At 43.3% G+C, this 16,118-nt stretch overlaps 1 protein-coding gene across 3 annotated transcripts; it reads right to left on the reverse strand.

Annotated features, from left to right (window-relative positions):
• Positions 1–8: 8 nt before the first annotated feature.
• Positions 9–13,053, reverse strand: Becn1 (beclin 1). Of its 3 annotated transcripts, none has more exons than XM_048367026.1 (12): positions 12,898–13,053; positions 12,487–12,615; positions 10,467–10,534; positions 7,239–7,297; positions 6,481–6,571; positions 6,241–6,377; positions 5,900–6,094; positions 4,954–5,100; positions 3,542–3,691; positions 2,508–2,568; positions 1,830–1,972; positions 9–767 (listed from the first exon to the last, which is right to left on the reverse strand). In XM_048367026.1, the coding sequence occupies exons 2-12, from the start codon at positions 12,611–12,613 to the stop codon at positions 599–601; spliced, it is 1,347 nt and encodes a 448-aa protein (XP_048222983.1). In that variant the 5' UTR covers positions 12,614–12,615; positions 12,898–13,053; the 3' UTR covers positions 9–598. The 3 variants fall into 3 exon arrangements, with proteins under 3 accessions (XP_048222983.1, XP_048222982.1, XP_048222984.1); XM_048367025.1 differs by having other exon boundaries at positions 12,803–13,034; XM_048367027.1 differs by lacking the exons at positions 10,467–10,534; positions 12,898–13,053 and having other exon boundaries at positions 12,487–12,601.
• Positions 13,054–16,118: the final 3,065 nt, after the last annotated feature.

Genomic DNA, 16,118 nt, shown 5'->3' on the forward strand with positions numbered 1-16,118 from the left:
CACTTCTGGGTTGTTATCAGACTGTAACAAATCTTTTATTACAAAGAATTAAATCTCTCCATAATGTCTCAAACAGTATCAAATACCATTTCATAACTCTAATATATAGCAGAATAGGCACTCAGTACTAGAACTGAGTGAGGAAAAGTGTTAAATTTCAAGCTTCTGATCATATCTCATGATGACTAGGCAGAACGTGGATGCCATTTTCCTGTTATTCCTGTTTCATACATTTTATTGTTGCAGTGGAGACCAAAGTTTCATAATTTAAGTGCAGGAAGTTGAGAGATAAAATCCAGTGAAAACGTATCAATCTCAATTCAATTCAGTTAAAAAAAAAAGCAAACTTAAATTAGTTTTTGGGAATGAGAAAGGCAGGCATAGGGTTAAAACCATGACAAGGGTTGGTAGGCATACCTAGAATATTATAACCCTAAATCTGTCATGATATTTTAAAATAAACTGAATTTTTGTGAATTTCGCCTCTTTTGGTATTGTAAACGTGGCGTTTCATATTAATCAAATTTAATTTAAAGCATTTTTTCCAAACAAAACGAAATTTAAAACCTTCAAGACAAATATCTCCTAAGGAAAAAGGTCATTTGTTATAAAATTGTGAGGATACCCAAGCAAGACCCCACTTAAGATTTGTCAGCATGAACTTGAGAGCTTTTGTCCACTGTTCCTCAGAGTTGAACTGCGTTTTGATGGAATAGGAGCCACCGCTGCCTCCTGTGTCTTCAATCTTGCCTTTCTCCACATCCATCCTGCAGATGGGCACAGCAGAGCTCAATTAGTAACCGACCTGAGTTAAGTCAATTCAGGCAAACGGGCAGGGACCTGATCATGGGACCATTCACATCACCTCAGCTCTTTAGAACTCTTAGCTCATTTAGAACTCTTGGCAACAATGGTAGTGTATTTTGGATTTGCTTGAAAGCACCAAACCAAGAAGGCTGTCACAAGAGCCTCATTGTCATTGCAGAATACAAGGACAGGACACACACCCAAACAGATGAGAGGTTTGGAACAGGGGTGAGTGAGGGTCACAGTCCTCCTCACTGTTTCCTAGGCATCTCTGAACCCAGGGGAAAAAGGGAGACAGAAGAAAATAAATGCTTTGTTTTAGGAGAAGAGCAGCTCAATCTATTTATTTATATATATTTTTGAGGCAGGGTCCCCTATATAGCCTGCAAACTCGTAATTCATCTGCTTCAGCCACTGGAGTACTAGGATTATAGGCCCATGACATCACACCTACCAATCTTATATTGAACTACGTTTCTTCACATCACTAGACTCCTATAATATCTGACCAGAAGAAGCACTTGTACATATTTCCAAAGACTTCAGGAAAAAAAAAAATCCTCCCTGAAATTAGAGAACATGCTTAAGCTCTGTGCCAAGAGAAGTTCCCAAACCACCTAAGACAACATTCTTTTTTTTTTTTGGCCAGTCCTGGGCCTTGGACTCAGGGCCTGAGCACTGTCCCTGGCTTCTTCCCGCTCAAGGCTAGCACTCTGCCACTTGAGCCACAGCGCCGCTTCTGGCCGTTTTCTGTATATGTGGTGCTGGGGAATCGAACCTAGGGCCTCGTGTATCCGAGGCAGGCACTCTTGCCACTAGGCTATATCCCCAGCCCCGTAAGACAACATTCTTGTATCCAGGCACCAGGTGGTTACACTGTCTTGTTTGCAGTGATGTATCAGTCTTTGTCCAGTAGTGCCATGTGACTCTGCACTGTTTTTGCTTTTGCCTCCATTCTTACTGTCCAATTTTGTTCAGTTTGGCCCTTACTACAAATTCACTCAGCAATGGGAGATACTGACCTGTAAGGAAGACAAAATCGTGTCTCGCCTTTCTCTACCTCTTCTTTGAACTGCTGCACACAGTCCAGGAAAGCCACCATGGCGTGGTCAAACTTGTTGTCCCAGAAAAATCGCAATCCCCCAGAACAGTATAATGGCAGCTCCTATCCAAGAAGAGAGAACTGTCCTTGAGTGTGGCACCAAAGCAGGTTTCCAGAGATAGTTAACAGTTCCTATCCCTCAAGTTGTATTGTGTTTCTGTATCTACTAGAAAGAAGTACTACTACAGGACTCTATCCTCTGTAATCTTGAACAACTGTAAATAAAAAGGCACCTAGAACTGTTTCCCCACCAGTGGAATGCACTGAACTTCTGCTTCATAGTGATTCCTTCCCTATCCTCATACATATTTTCCTCTGATCTGCCTTTATCTCTCAGTAGACGATAAAATGCTTTTTTTTTTGCCTATAAGCCCCAAAGAACTAAATCTAAAACACTGGCTCTTTTTGTGATATCTTAGTCTGAAAAAAAAAATGGATCATGCCAGTAGCATTTTTATTTTTTCAGTGCTAGGGATCAAACCCAGAGCTTTGGCAAGGGTCTATCTCTGAGCTACATCTCCTGTCCCCAAATGAAAACCATTTCATTATGAGTAATAAGCACTCTATAATCCAATGAAAATGGGGCATCCAACAGTACCTTAGATTTGTCTGTCAGAGACTCCAGATAGGAATGATTTCCGTAGGGAACAAGTCGATACCTAAAATAGAAATGTAGACAGAGATGGGCACAGGACTCCTCCTGAAGCAACTGATAGAAAATGTGAACAAGCCAGGTGCCGGTGGCTCACGCCTGTAAATCCTTCCTTAGGAGGCTGAGATCCAAGGATCATGGTTCAAAGGCAGCCCAGGAAAGAAAGCCCATGAGACTCTTATCTCCAATTAACCACCGGGAAAATCGCAAGTGGCACTGTGGCTCAAGTGGTAGAGGACTAGCCTTGAGCACAAAGAGGCTCAGGGATAGCACCCAAGCCCTGAGTTAAGCCCCACAACTTGACAGAAAAAGAAAATGTTAACAAAGATTTTTCAATCTGCATACTACCTAAAGACTTATTATACCCAAGACCTTCCCCTACCTCCCCATAAGATCAATGTTTGAAGAGACATTAGTTAAAAAAACCCCACACACCAAACATTCATTATGTAACTGTCTGGAGGCGGGGTTGGGGGGGGTGGAGGGGGGGGTGTCTTTCACAGCCCTGACTTAGATTTTAAAAAGTAAAACTATGGCTGCAGGGGCTGGGAATGTGGCTTAGTGGTAGAGTGCTTGCCTAGCATGCATGAAGCCCTGACTTTGATTCCTCAGTACCACATAACAGAAAAAGCCACAAAGTGGCGCTGTGGCTCAAGTAGTAGAGTGCTAGCCTTGAGTACAGAGAGGCTCAGGGACAGAGCCCAGGCCCTGAGTTCAAGAGCCAGGACTGGCAAAAATAAACAAATAAGTAAATAAATAAATAGTAAAAACTAAAACTTTCTAAAATACTTATATTCTGGAGACTGTAGTTTGGGGACCACTGCTATAGCCACCAGCTAGATGATTTCCTATCAGTGGGAAGAGCACAGTGATGAACGGAAAATCAGATGTAGACAGCTTCCAGCCACAATAGAGAACAGTGGGAAATTCAGACTATGTTAAAAACATACCACTCCCCAAGGAAGAGCTGTGTTGCTTACCTCTGAAATTTCAGACCCATCTTATTGGCCAGGGCATGGAGCAGCAACACTGTCTGGCCCCAGGCAGCATTAATCTCATTCCATTCCACAGGAACACTGGGTAGGCGACCCAGTCTAAAGTTATTGATTGTGCCGAACTGCCCACTATGCCTATAGAAAAAGATAGGATGAAGGGAAAACAGAGATTGCTAATAACTTAAGATTTCCTTCTTTCACTCCAAACCTAGTAGATTCTCAGATTCATATGTTCAAGTGCTGCTTGGCATTTAAATACATGCCAAAAGCTTGAGGTATCATCTTTCAACATGTTTTTCATAAGTGCCAAAGCAAACACAGGTGTTATCCTTAAATACTTTCTCAGCTCCCTAGCCCCCCAAAATCCCACTGATTCTGTCTCCTACATCTTAAAATTTGTCTAATTCTCTCCAACTTAATGCTACTACTCTTTTCCTATTTAGAGTCCTACTAGCAAATTTCCTTAACACCTTCCCCCCAAGTGTCATTTCTCCTATTGTAGGTAAAGCTATCATTCACAAATACAAATGTAAGCAAATCCCTGCCTGAAATGCTTCTATTGCTTCCTCTCTCTTTTGGATCAATTCCAAACCTCTTAATGAGGCCTATCAGATCCTTAGGAATTGGGACCTCTCCAGTTTCGTATCCTGTCACCCACCCCCTTATAATCAATCTTCAGTCACAATAAGCTCTTTTCAGTTCTCTGAATTCACCACTCTCTCCTTCCTGTTCCCTTGCACATGATGTTCTTTCTGCCAGGAATAACTCCCCCTCTGTAGATGTCTACTTTACCTCTCAGATTAAACATCAACCTTAGAGGGAAACATTCTACAGAGCCTCTCCAATCCAGGTGAATCATTCCCACAATGCACTGGGCCTACCATTATCACACTTACTACACATGCCTATTACTTATGTGTTGCCTCTACAAAATTGTAAATAACTGGAATATATTGTTTGCTGTGGCCCTCTTGCCCCTTTACACCGCGTATACCACATTGTATACCCTCAATAGTTATTTGTTAAGTGGATATCAAATAGATTAATATATGAACTGTAACCCCTCTGTACAACATCCTGACAATAAAACTAAGTTTAAAAAGTTAACTAATATATGGGTGAGCCTGGGAGTAAGAAGTAATAAGCATCAGGTAGCAGGTTCTCATGAAGCTGGAGGTTTCAGAACTTCTTTCCTAGAGTGGGTGATGTTATTGAGCTCTAGAATTCGAATCCCCTGTGCTCATCCCATCACAATGAATGACAGAAACCTGACCAAGGTGAAGTTGGCATACAACCTCTCATGTGGGGAAGGAGGGCATCCTAGTTTAGTACTCTGCAGTTAGGGTCCAGATCTGCCATACGGTTCAAGCAGACCACACCCTCCAACTCCCCCTTACCAGATGTGGAAGGTTGCATTAAACACATTGGTTTTCTTCAGCTTGTCCAGTTGTATCTGGGCATAGCGCATCTGGTTCTCTACACTCTTCAGTTCATCATCCAGCTCCAACTGTTGTCTTTTAAATTCACTGTATTCCCTCTGGTACCTGTGAGTGGCAAAGGAGACCACTGAAGGTTGTTGAGTTTGGGGCTACAGTTTCTTTTCCACCATGCCTCTGAATGATTTGCTCTAGATAAATGGATTTTTCTGTATTTGGCACAGATCCCTCCCAAAGGAACATGTGTGTTTTGCCTAGAGGGACAAAAATGTCTCAAAATTCCAGCTGCCCACATGCAAAAACATGGGGGGGGGGGGCGAGAATCTCTTCTATTTTGAAAGCAAGGTGAACCTGAGTTAAGGGACATTTCTCCCACAAATCGGCCGTAATTAGCACTACACTTCTATACATTATTATCCTTTACGTAGTTAGTATATGCCATTTCCAGTGAAACTTGATCTAGTACTCTACGTACACTTTTCAACTTTAGTTAATGTGGTCCTTGTGTCTTCCACTAGACAAAGGGCTCTTCCAAGTCAAGAAGATCCTTCAAATTGTCGAATGGAGAGAGAACAAGTATAGACTAGCAGGCTCACCTTTCCAGATAATCGCTGTAAAGTAGCTGATTTATCTGAAGGCCCCTTTTTCCAGGAAAAAGTCAAGACTAGAACCTTGGTGCTGACACTCTTTTTAACCAAAAACCATTTTCCCCTTGATCATTGGACCCTTCACACATAATCCTCCCAACTGTCTTTTAGAAACAGGGTCAGGAAACACAGGGTTTGGAGACTACATGCTGCTGAGTGACAGCTGACTACAGCTTACAAACTAATTAGACACATGCAGTTGGGAGCTATTCCCTTGAGTCTTGAGGGCAGGAAGAGAGATGAATAAGATAAGCACTCACTGGGCTTCTTCCTGATCCAGTCTCTCAGCTTCAGCCTGGACCTTCTCCAGATTTTCTGCTACTACCTTGCGGTTCTTTTCCACATCTTCCAGTTCTTGGATCAGCCTTTCTTCCTCTAATACCAGCTCCCTCAGCTCCCTCTGTAGCTGTTCACTGTCATCCTCATTCACTTGTTCTAGGATCTCCAAACAGCGTCTGCAGAGGAAGTAGACGGAATATATGTACCAGAGGGAACCTGTCATTCCATGTGCCTGAGTAGAGAATTTCTGGGTAAGGTCCAAGCAAGTTTCCCAAATCCAGATCTATTTCAGTTGGCTAGCCCTTGATCTGGGAGTACTCACTTGTAGTTCTGACACTCATTTTCAGTGACATTGAGCTGAGTGTCCAGCTGGTCTAAAAGAGTATCAGTGCATTCTTCACACAGTGGGTGATCCACATCTGTCTGGCCTGACATGATGTCAAAAAGGTCCCCAGTGACCTGAAAGCATGAGAGGGTCAGGGTAGAGCTTTGGTTATGCTGCCTGTCCAGCCACTCCCTGTATCAGCCAGGTCTGTTTGACACCAGAATGAGGCCAACTTGCCTTGAGTCTTCGGCTGAGATTTTCCATGGTGCCACCATCAGATGCCTCCCCAATCAGAGTGAAGCTGTTAGCACTTTCTGTAGACATCATCCTGCAGACAGCCCCCCGCCCATGGGCCACATGAGGGAGCAGAGAGGTCTCCTCCACCTACTTGCTGCCAGTGGCAGAGACTCTCAAGCACTGGCTTTGGGGCCTTGAGGTGCATACCCATTCCTAGCCCAACTGACCTCCCAAGGGTACTTCTCTCCCAAAGGAAGGCCATGCTGGTCTTCCACAGGGGCACTCAGCATGAGGTTGGCTTGGATGGACTAAGGAAGGAGGGAGAGGGGGCATAAAAACTGACATGTGTCTACAGCACGAAAAAAGAAAAAAAAAGGAAGGAGAATCAAGAAAGACCATTTTCAATTATCCTATTCCTCACAAGCAAACTTTACCTGCTGCATCAATAAGAACTAAGAATCTGAACATCTAACATGTACTGTTTTTAGAATTCCAGGGCCTATCTCAATCATTCCTTCACCATTTCTCAATTTTCCATCATTAGAGATACTAACTCTTCCCACATTGTGAATGGCGGAATGAAAAAAAATCAATACTGAAAGGTGATGGGCCAGGCCTAAGGGAGTAAACCTTTTCTAAAAGAACCAGAAGGGTGATGATTCATCTTTATCATCTAGCTCCAGGTCTTTAATTCCTGGTTTCAAGTAAAATTCTACTGGCCTTTGGCAAGGAACAGGGGGCTGAGAAGTAGTAGGCACCTGGCTGGGGGGATGAATCTGCGAGAGACACCATCCTGGCGAGTTTCAGTAAATGGCTCCTAGAAAAGAAATAAGAAACAATTAGAAAGCCAGGCACCAATGGCTCATGCCTATAATCCTAGGGAGGCTGAGATCTGAGGATCTCAGTTTGAAGCCAGCCTGGGCAGCAAAATCCCTGAGATTCTTATGTCCAATTAATCACCAAGGAGGTGGATGGTCTAGGGAGGTGGCTTATTGGTAGAGTGCTTGCCTAGAACACAAGAAGCCCTGGGTTCAACTCCTCACTACCACATAAACAGAAATAGCCAGAAGTGGCAATTGTGGCTCAAATAGTAGAGTGTTAGCTTTAAGCAAAAGATGCCCAGAGACAGTGCCTTAAGCCCTGAGTTCAAGCCTTAGGGCTGGCAAAAAAAGGAAAGATGGAGGGGCCGGGGATATGGCCTAGTGGCAAGAGTGCTTGCCCCGTACACATGAGGCCCTGGGTTCAATTCCCCAGCACCACATATATAGAAAATGGCCAGAAGTGGCGCTGTGACTCAAGTGGCAGAGTGCTAGCCTTGAGCAAAAAGAAGCCAGGGACAGTGCTCAGGCCCTGAGTCCAAGTCCCAGGACTGGCCAAAAAAAAAAAAAAAAAAGATGGAAGTGGAGCTGTGGCTCAACTGGTAGAGTACTACCCTTGATCAAAAAAGGTCAGAGACTGTGCCCAAACCCTGAGTTTAAGCCCTAGGACTGGCACAAAGAGGTGGAGGGGGGAGTAGAGGAAAGAGGGAAAAAGGAAAGGGAGAAAGGGAGAGAGGGAAAAAAGGGGAGTGAGGGGGAGGGGGCAGGAGAAGGGGAGGAGATGGGGAGGAGGAAGGAGAGAATATGAATGGGCTTGAATTTTGGCAGAGTTTGCTTGATAGCCTTGGAATGTACCCATTGTAAGGTCCGCCCTGGAAAGGCTTCATGAAGACCCCCCCCCCCCCCACTGCCACACACGCCTGGTTAAGTCTCCACCCAGTTACCTGAGTAACCAGCACACCTGGGGGCAGTTACTTCCCCCTTCCCTGAGGTCACATCCTAATCCACCTGGCCTTGGCCCCCCTGCCCTACATAAGAAAGGGCTGGATGAGGGTCGCCCCTTCTCTCTGGCCATACATCACCTTGGTCACAGGCCAGCAGTTCGGTAATAAACTTTCTCTCCTGCCTGAATACTGCGTGGCGTTTTCCTCTATCAGCTACCTACTTTAAAAACCTAACACCCATGGTATAAACAACTCCCAAGTCCCATTTGATCACCCCTCCTCCGACCAGTAGTTCCTAATTCTGTTATATATTTATGGTTAAATTTGCATTTTCTCAACACATACCAGTCAGGGGTAGGGGAGAGAATGCCCTAAACCATGATACAAAGGAAACATCAGATAAGATTGGAGTTAAGTCGGTCACATCATAAAGTAGATCATTTGTTTTCAATATTTTGATGTCATTTATTATACCTGTGCTTTATGCCTTTTCTCTCACTCCCCTATCTCCTTGTAGAGAGGTGCTGGCCAGAATTAACAGTCCCCAAACCATGTGAGGTCAATGACTGTTAGCAGGGTGACTACCCCAGCTCCTTCATTAATTGGGCAGGATAAATCTCAGGTGTGTATTTAACACCACCCTATCTCACAGGACGATCCTCCTCAGAACAGCTCTGTGTTCACAGGTGTTACCAGCTTGACCCTGTCCCCTTCCTTGTCTTTCCTCCCTTTCCCATTTCATACTCCCGCTTCCTATTGGAGTTTCTGGGGATCCCATCTCAAATAAATGATTGATACTGAAAAAAAAAGAAAGAAAGCAGGGAGGGGGCAGTGCACGAGGGAGGACAAATATTAACAAAATAAATTGGGTGGATATAAGAAGAAGGTATGAGGAAACTCACTAAAGCTATTGAACAATATAGGGGCTAGGGAAGATGGGGGAAAAGTGACAGAAGAGATTAATCTGACTAAATTATAATACATGCATGTGTGAAATACTATGGCAAAATGCCTTGTACACTTAGTATATATTGAAAAAAAATAACCTATATGTCAGAAAAGTAAAATCCCTCTGTTGGGGGGCAGGGGCCAGTGAAGCAGGGAGAGCTAACAGAGAAGGTAAATATGATTCAAGTTCTTTATAAGCACATACAAAAATAGAACAATGGAACTTGTTGAAATTGCTTTTAAGAAGGGAGTAAAGGAGGATAAGAAGAGTGATGAGGGGTAAGTTTGATCGGGGCATATTGTATCTGTGTATGGAAATATCTCAATAAACCCCCTTATAATAACAACAATATATGCTAGTTGTGCACATAGATTACATACAAATTACACATATGCTATATATACAGCTTAAATTCTTATAACGTCTATCTTTGGCAATACAAATTACCAGTGATATTATCACAGTTTAAAAATAACATGTTCACTAGGCACTAGTGGCTCGTGCCTATAATCCTAGCTATTCAGAAGGCTAAGATCTGAGAATGGAAGTTTTTTTTTTTTTTTTTTTGGCCAGTCCTGGGCCTTGGACTTAGGGCCTGAGCACTGTCCCTGGCTTCCTTTTGCTCAAGGCTAGCACTCTGCCACTTGAGCCACAGCGCCACTTCTGGCCGTTTTCTGTATATGTGGTGCTGGGGAATCGAACCCAGGGCCTCATGTATACGAGGCAAGCTCTCTTGCTACTAGGCCATATCCCCAGCCCGAGAATGGAAGTTTTAAAGCCAGCCCAGGCAGAAAAGTCTATGAGACTCTTTATCTCCAATTAGCTAGAGAAAAAGTGCCAGAAGTGGAGACGTGGCTCAAGTAGTAGAGTGCCAACCTTAGGTGGAAGAAGTCAAGTTGGAGCAGAGCGCAAGGCCCTGCTCACTAGCACCAAAAGATAAAAAAAAAAACACATGTTCTGTAACACTGACAATCAGAGCAGAATAGCTATATGAATAACCTGCTAGAACATATGCCAACCAAGAATGCTCTCTAACCTTAAGATCATGCCTTAAGGCATCCATTTTTGAATGGAGGCCTTATTCAGTAATTGTGATCTCAGGTATACTGTACCTTCAATGTTTTACAGTGAACTGATCATGGAACCTATCTCTTATAAACCAGATTCTGGGGTACCCTGCAGAAACCCAAATTGAATTCCTGTGTTTTCATATCAAGTCCCCCATTTTGTGTAATTCTTCAATGAGGAAGACAAGGGAGAGGGCATTTCTATTACCTCTCCTGAGTTAGCCTCTTCCTCCTGGGTCTCTCCTGGTTTCACCTGGGCTGTGGTAAGTAATGGCGCTGAAGGTAAGGAAAATACTGAGTCAGAAACACTTTTACCAAGTTAGGGATACTTATCAAAGTAAGGGAAAAGTATCTGAAAAGCTTTATTAGTATTCCACCCTTAATTTTTTCTTGAAGTATTCTTTACATGAAGGAGAATCTGTTGCCTTTTGTTCCTCCCCCAGCTGAATCAGGTTACCGGAGTGTTAAAATTTGAAAAACTTAATGAGTATCATTTTTATTTTTTTTTTGCCAGTCCTGGGCCTTGGACTCAGGGCCTGAGCACTGTCCCTGGCTTCTTTTTGCTCAAGGCTAGTACTCTGCCACTTGAGTCACAGCGCCACTTCTGGCCATTTTCTGTATATGTGGTGCTGGGGAATCGAACCCAGGGCTTCAAGTATACGAGGCAAGCGCTCTTGCCACTAGGCCATATCCCCAGCCCATGAGTATCATTTTTAAAGAGTCCTTATTTTTTATTTTTTAAAAAAGTACAGAAATATTTAGGCTTTATAGGCCAGTAATCAGTTCAAAGTAGTTCAGAGTAGAAAGGATACAGCTTACAGATGATATGATAAACTGTGTTGGTAATTACTGAAACTAGGTGATGGGTACATAGGGTTTAAGTACCTTCTATAAAAATTTCCATCATGGGGGCTGGGAATATGACCTAGTGGCAAGAGTGCTTGCCTTCTACACATGAAGCTCTCGGTTCGATTCCCCAGCACCACATATATGGAAAACGGCCAGAAGGGGCGCTGTGGCTCAGGTGGCAGAGTGCTAGCCTTGAGTGGGAAGAAGCCAGGGACGGTGCTCAGGCCCAGAGTACAAGGCCCAGGACTGGCCAAAAAAAATTTTTTTTTCATCATGAAAGTTAACATCTATTTCACATACAACAACTGGGAAGAAACAAGTGAGAACTTGCTGGTAAAACGAAACCTTTCTACATAATGATCCAGATTATGAGTGTATCTATTTGTCAAAAATGTACTGCTAGGAGCCAGACACCAGTGGCTTATGCCTGTAATCCTAGTACTCAAGAGGCTGAGATCTGAGGGCCCTGGTTCAAAGCCAGTCCAGACAGGAAAGTTGAGAGACTCTTATCTCCAAAGCGCCCTCCCCTCAAAAAAAAAAAAAGCCAGAAGCTGAACTATGATTCAAATGACAGGACACTAGCCTACAGCACAAAAGCTTATGGACAGAGCCCAGTGCTCTGAACCTTGAACAATGTTCAAGTCCCAGCGCTGGCAGAAGAAAAAACAGAAGTATTGATGGCATGTACCTTGACGTGCTGAGCTCACATGCCTCATAAAACTCTGGGTTCAATCCCTCACAAACAGAGACAGAGATGGAGAAATGTGTGTGTATGTGTGTGTGTGTTTGTGTGGCAATAATACACATAACACTTATTAAAATGAAATCCTTCCATTTGGGGTCATTTTATAGCTTAAATAAGGCTTAGAGGGGCTCATGATTGTCAGTGTTTTCAGGCAGACTCCAGGCCCCATGAACTTATTTAAATTCCCTATTCATCTGTCTCTCTCAGGACTTTTGAAACTCTTACTCTTCCACTTAGCTGACCTCCCTAAGCTGCAATTCATCAGTAGAATGATGTAATGATGGTACTTCTCCACAGGGGTTGCGGGAGGAACTAAATGACATAATTTATGTAATGCATAGTACTCGTTAAGTCCTCTACAAATGCTATTTATTATGTAGTCATTATTCCTTTACTGAGACATCAGCGGGGGGGGGGGGGAAGCTTTCTTTTTATAGTCAGAACCCCTTCATCCCTTCATGTTCCTGATGAGAAAACAGATAGCCAGAGAGATAGGACTTTTCTAGATTCACTTGGCAAATCCATGGAGATCTACACAGATTATCATCAAAACAAAAACAAACAAAAAAAACCAAACTATGTCTCCAAAGCTGCCCACTTTCCTGACCACCGTCTTTCCACAGGTCTTGCTGACCTGTGAGCTCCTGGATGGTGACACGGTCCAAGATCTTGAAGCTCGTGTCCAATTTCAGGGGCTGGCTGCAGCGCTGACACACGAAGCTCACCTGCATGGTGCTGCTGGACGTCTTAGACCCCTCCATCCCTGCGGCAGTGGAGAAAAGGCAAAGTTAGGGAAGGGTCGGCGCCCCTGAAGCTCCCGCACTGGGTCATCATCACCCGCTTTGGAGGGGTTGGGGGTGAGGGCAATTCAGGATCATGCCGTCCCCTCCGGGAGCGGTACGATAACCAGGTGAACCTGCTTCCGGACAGCTCTGGCAAAGGCAGCTTACATGTGAGGGTCAGAGAAGGGGCTGCAACAGGGGCCGTCAGGGTTGGGTTCCTGGGCTTCTTCGAAGGTCTCGATTCGGCCCCAAACGCTGTTTACCTCGGGACCCTGGAGTCCGCCCCCTCAGGACCGCTTTACCGCGGGGGAAACTGTGGTCTCGGTTTTGCCGCAAACGCGGCCTCCAGAAATGCCATCGCCCAGCCTGCGGCTACTTCCCGGTCCGCCAGCGGAAGACTTCCGCCTACGACCGGATGTGACGTCACGACGAGCCGGCAGACGACCGGAAGGTGGGTTCTGAGGCACCGGATGCTGCCCCCGGAGCCCGTGCTTGGAAAAGCAGCGGATGTTGGGGGTGTGTCTTAAGTTTGCGTGGGGGAGAAGAGGAAACCCTAGTGGGAAAGGAAAGAAGAGAGGTCTCTGTTGTCTCGTTTAGTGGGGGTTCCACTAGATTTGTCCGGTGAAAAGTGACCCCAAATGGAGTCACTCTTATTCTTCCTTCAGCATCGGTTTTTATAATATGTTTTTGGGACAGCCAAGATGTCTTAAATGTTTCTGAGAGAATAGGGGAAGTTACTATCCTTATTGAAATAAAATTTCCATTGACTTCTTTCAAATAGGATATAAATGACACACTATATAAAATTAACCTATTTAAAGCATATAATTCAGTGACTTTGGTGTAGTCATAGAATTGTGCAGCCATTAACACGATTTCAGAACATTTGCATTGTACCTCTAAAATTCTGTGTGCCCATTAGGAGTTACTACTTAGTGTCTTCAGAGGAAACATGATTCAGGTAACATTAATTTTGGATTTCTGGCCTTCAGAAATAGAAGCCAATAGGGCTGAAAATGTGGCTTAGTGGTAGAGTATTTGCCTAGCATGTATGACGCCCAGGGTTTGATTCCTCAGAAACACATAAACAGAAAAGGCCAGAAATGGCTTTGTGGCTCAAGTGGTAGAGCCTTGAGCACAGAGAAGCTCAGGGACAGAGCCCAGTCCCTGAGGTCAAGCCCCAGGACTGCCCCTGCCCCAAAAAAAGAAGTATAAGAAATAAACTTACCTTGTTTGGGGGTATTTTATTTTGATACTTTGTTATTAGCAGCCCTAGAAAATTAATAGTAGGTATGATATGAATAAAAAATGAACAGGCGCTGGGAATATGGCCTAATGGCAAGAGTGCTTGCCTGTTTTACATGAAGCACTGGGTTCGATTCCCCAGCACCACATATACATAAAATGGCCAGAAGTGGCGCTGTGGCTCAAGTGGTAGAGTGCTAGCCTTGAGCAAAAAGAAGCCAGGGACATTGCTCAGGCCCTGAGTCCAAGGCCCAGGACTGGCAAAAAAAAAAAAAAAAAGAATAAGGCAGGGAAGGGATAAGTTATGGATTTCGAAAGTCCTCTATTGTAGGAAACTACTACAAGGAGTGAGGAAGAGATTATCTTTCTGGCTTTTTTACAAAAGCAATTTACTTAACTATAAAATACATAGAGGGGGCTGGGGATATAGCCTAGTGGCAAGAGAGCTTGCCTGGTATACATGAGGCCCTGGGTTCGATTCCCTAGCACCACATATACAGAAAACAGCCAGAAGTGGTACTGTGGCTCAAGTGGCAGAGTGCTAGCCTTGAGCAAAAGGAAGCCAGGGACAGTGCTCAGGCCCTGAGTCCAAGGCCCAGGACTGGCAAAAAAAAATACATAGAGGGACTGGGAATGTGGCCAAGTGGTAGAGTGCTTGCCTCACACACATGAAGCCCTGGTTTCTATTCCTCAGCACCACATATATAGAAAAAAACAGAAATGATGTTGTGGCTCAAGTGGTAGAGTGCTGGCCTTGAGCAAAAAGGAGGGACAGTACTCAGGCCCTGAGTTCAAGCCCTAGGATTGGCAAAAAATAAATAAATAAAATACACAGAGACACTTGGGATGCTGAGTTGGGAAGATTATGAGTTTAAGACCAGTTTGGGCTATACAATAAGACCTTTTTTCTATTTTTATTTTAATCTGTCTTTTAAAATATTCTTTTGTTGTTATTATTAAGGTGTTGAGGAGTTTGACACAAGTCTGGGCTACACAGTGAGACTGTTTGTTTTTGTTCTTGATTTTGCTAGTCCTGGAGCTTGGACTCAGGGCCTGAGCACTGTACCTGCCTTCTTTTCGCTCATGGCTAGTACTCTACCTCTTGAGCTACAGCGCCACTTCCATTTTTTTCTGTCTATGTGATACTAAGGACTCAAACCCAGGAATTCGTGCGTGCTAGGGAAACACTCTACTGCTAAGCCACATTCCCAGCCTCCTCTGTTTGTTTTTTAAATGACAGAATAGGGAAACAGACACAGATCACAGGTATACAAGTCAATGAATTTTGAAAAAATAAGTTTATCAGTGTTACTAGCATCAACTCCTCTTCCCTCAAATCCCTATCAGTTGATATTCAACCCAAGAATAAAGAATATCCTCTGGTCTCACTAGATTATTTAAAATGTTTTTTTAAGTTTATGTTATTTTTTTTTAGTGTTTGGTTGATGTTTATTTATCATTCTTTTTTTTTAAATTTTTTTTATTATTAATTGAACATAAATTTTTTTTACAAGGTGTTGTGCAAAGAGGGTGCAGTTACATAGTAGGGCAGTGTGTACATTTCTTGTGATATCTTACAACCTGTTTTTCCATCCCTTGTCTAGGTCAGGTAGACCCATATGCAATATACAATGTATCAAGCACATATACAGTGTTCACAGACTTGGTCTCTACTGTCTCTCCATCTCCCTTTGTTCACAGTCATATATCAGGGAGATCATGCCCCTTTGTTTTCTGTGTTCTAGGCTTGTCTCACTCAACATTATTTGTTCGAGTTCTGACCATTTCCCTGCGAATAACAATATTTCACCATTCCTAATCGCTATGTAGTATTCCATTGTGTATAAGTACCATATTTTTTGGATCCATTCATCTGTGGAGGGGCATCTGGGTTGTTTCCAAATTTTGGCTATTGTGTATGTTATTTTTTATTAGTTTAAGTAACTACATGTATTTCACAGTACACATTTTCAATGTACTTCTCAATGGTGAAAATCTTCATTCTACTCTACAAAGTTTACAAACTGTAGGAACTTTAACAATGAACCATTTCTTCCAGATTGAATTGGTTTTTAACTTCCCTTAAATAAAATCATGCATTATGTACTCTTGTTTCTAGTTCCTTTCACTCAGTATTATATTCTTGAGATATATCCATCTGATCTGTGTAATTTTAGTTTATCCATTCTCAATATATTGTTAGTATTCCATTCCACTATATTAAAAGGTTGATCTATTC

The sequence above is a fragment of the Perognathus longimembris genome, chromosome 17 (assembly GCF_023159225.1).
Source record: "Perognathus longimembris pacificus isolate PPM17 chromosome 17, ASM2315922v1, whole genome shotgun sequence".
Taxonomy (NCBI): domain Eukaryota; kingdom Metazoa; phylum Chordata; class Mammalia; order Rodentia; family Heteromyidae; genus Perognathus; species Perognathus longimembris.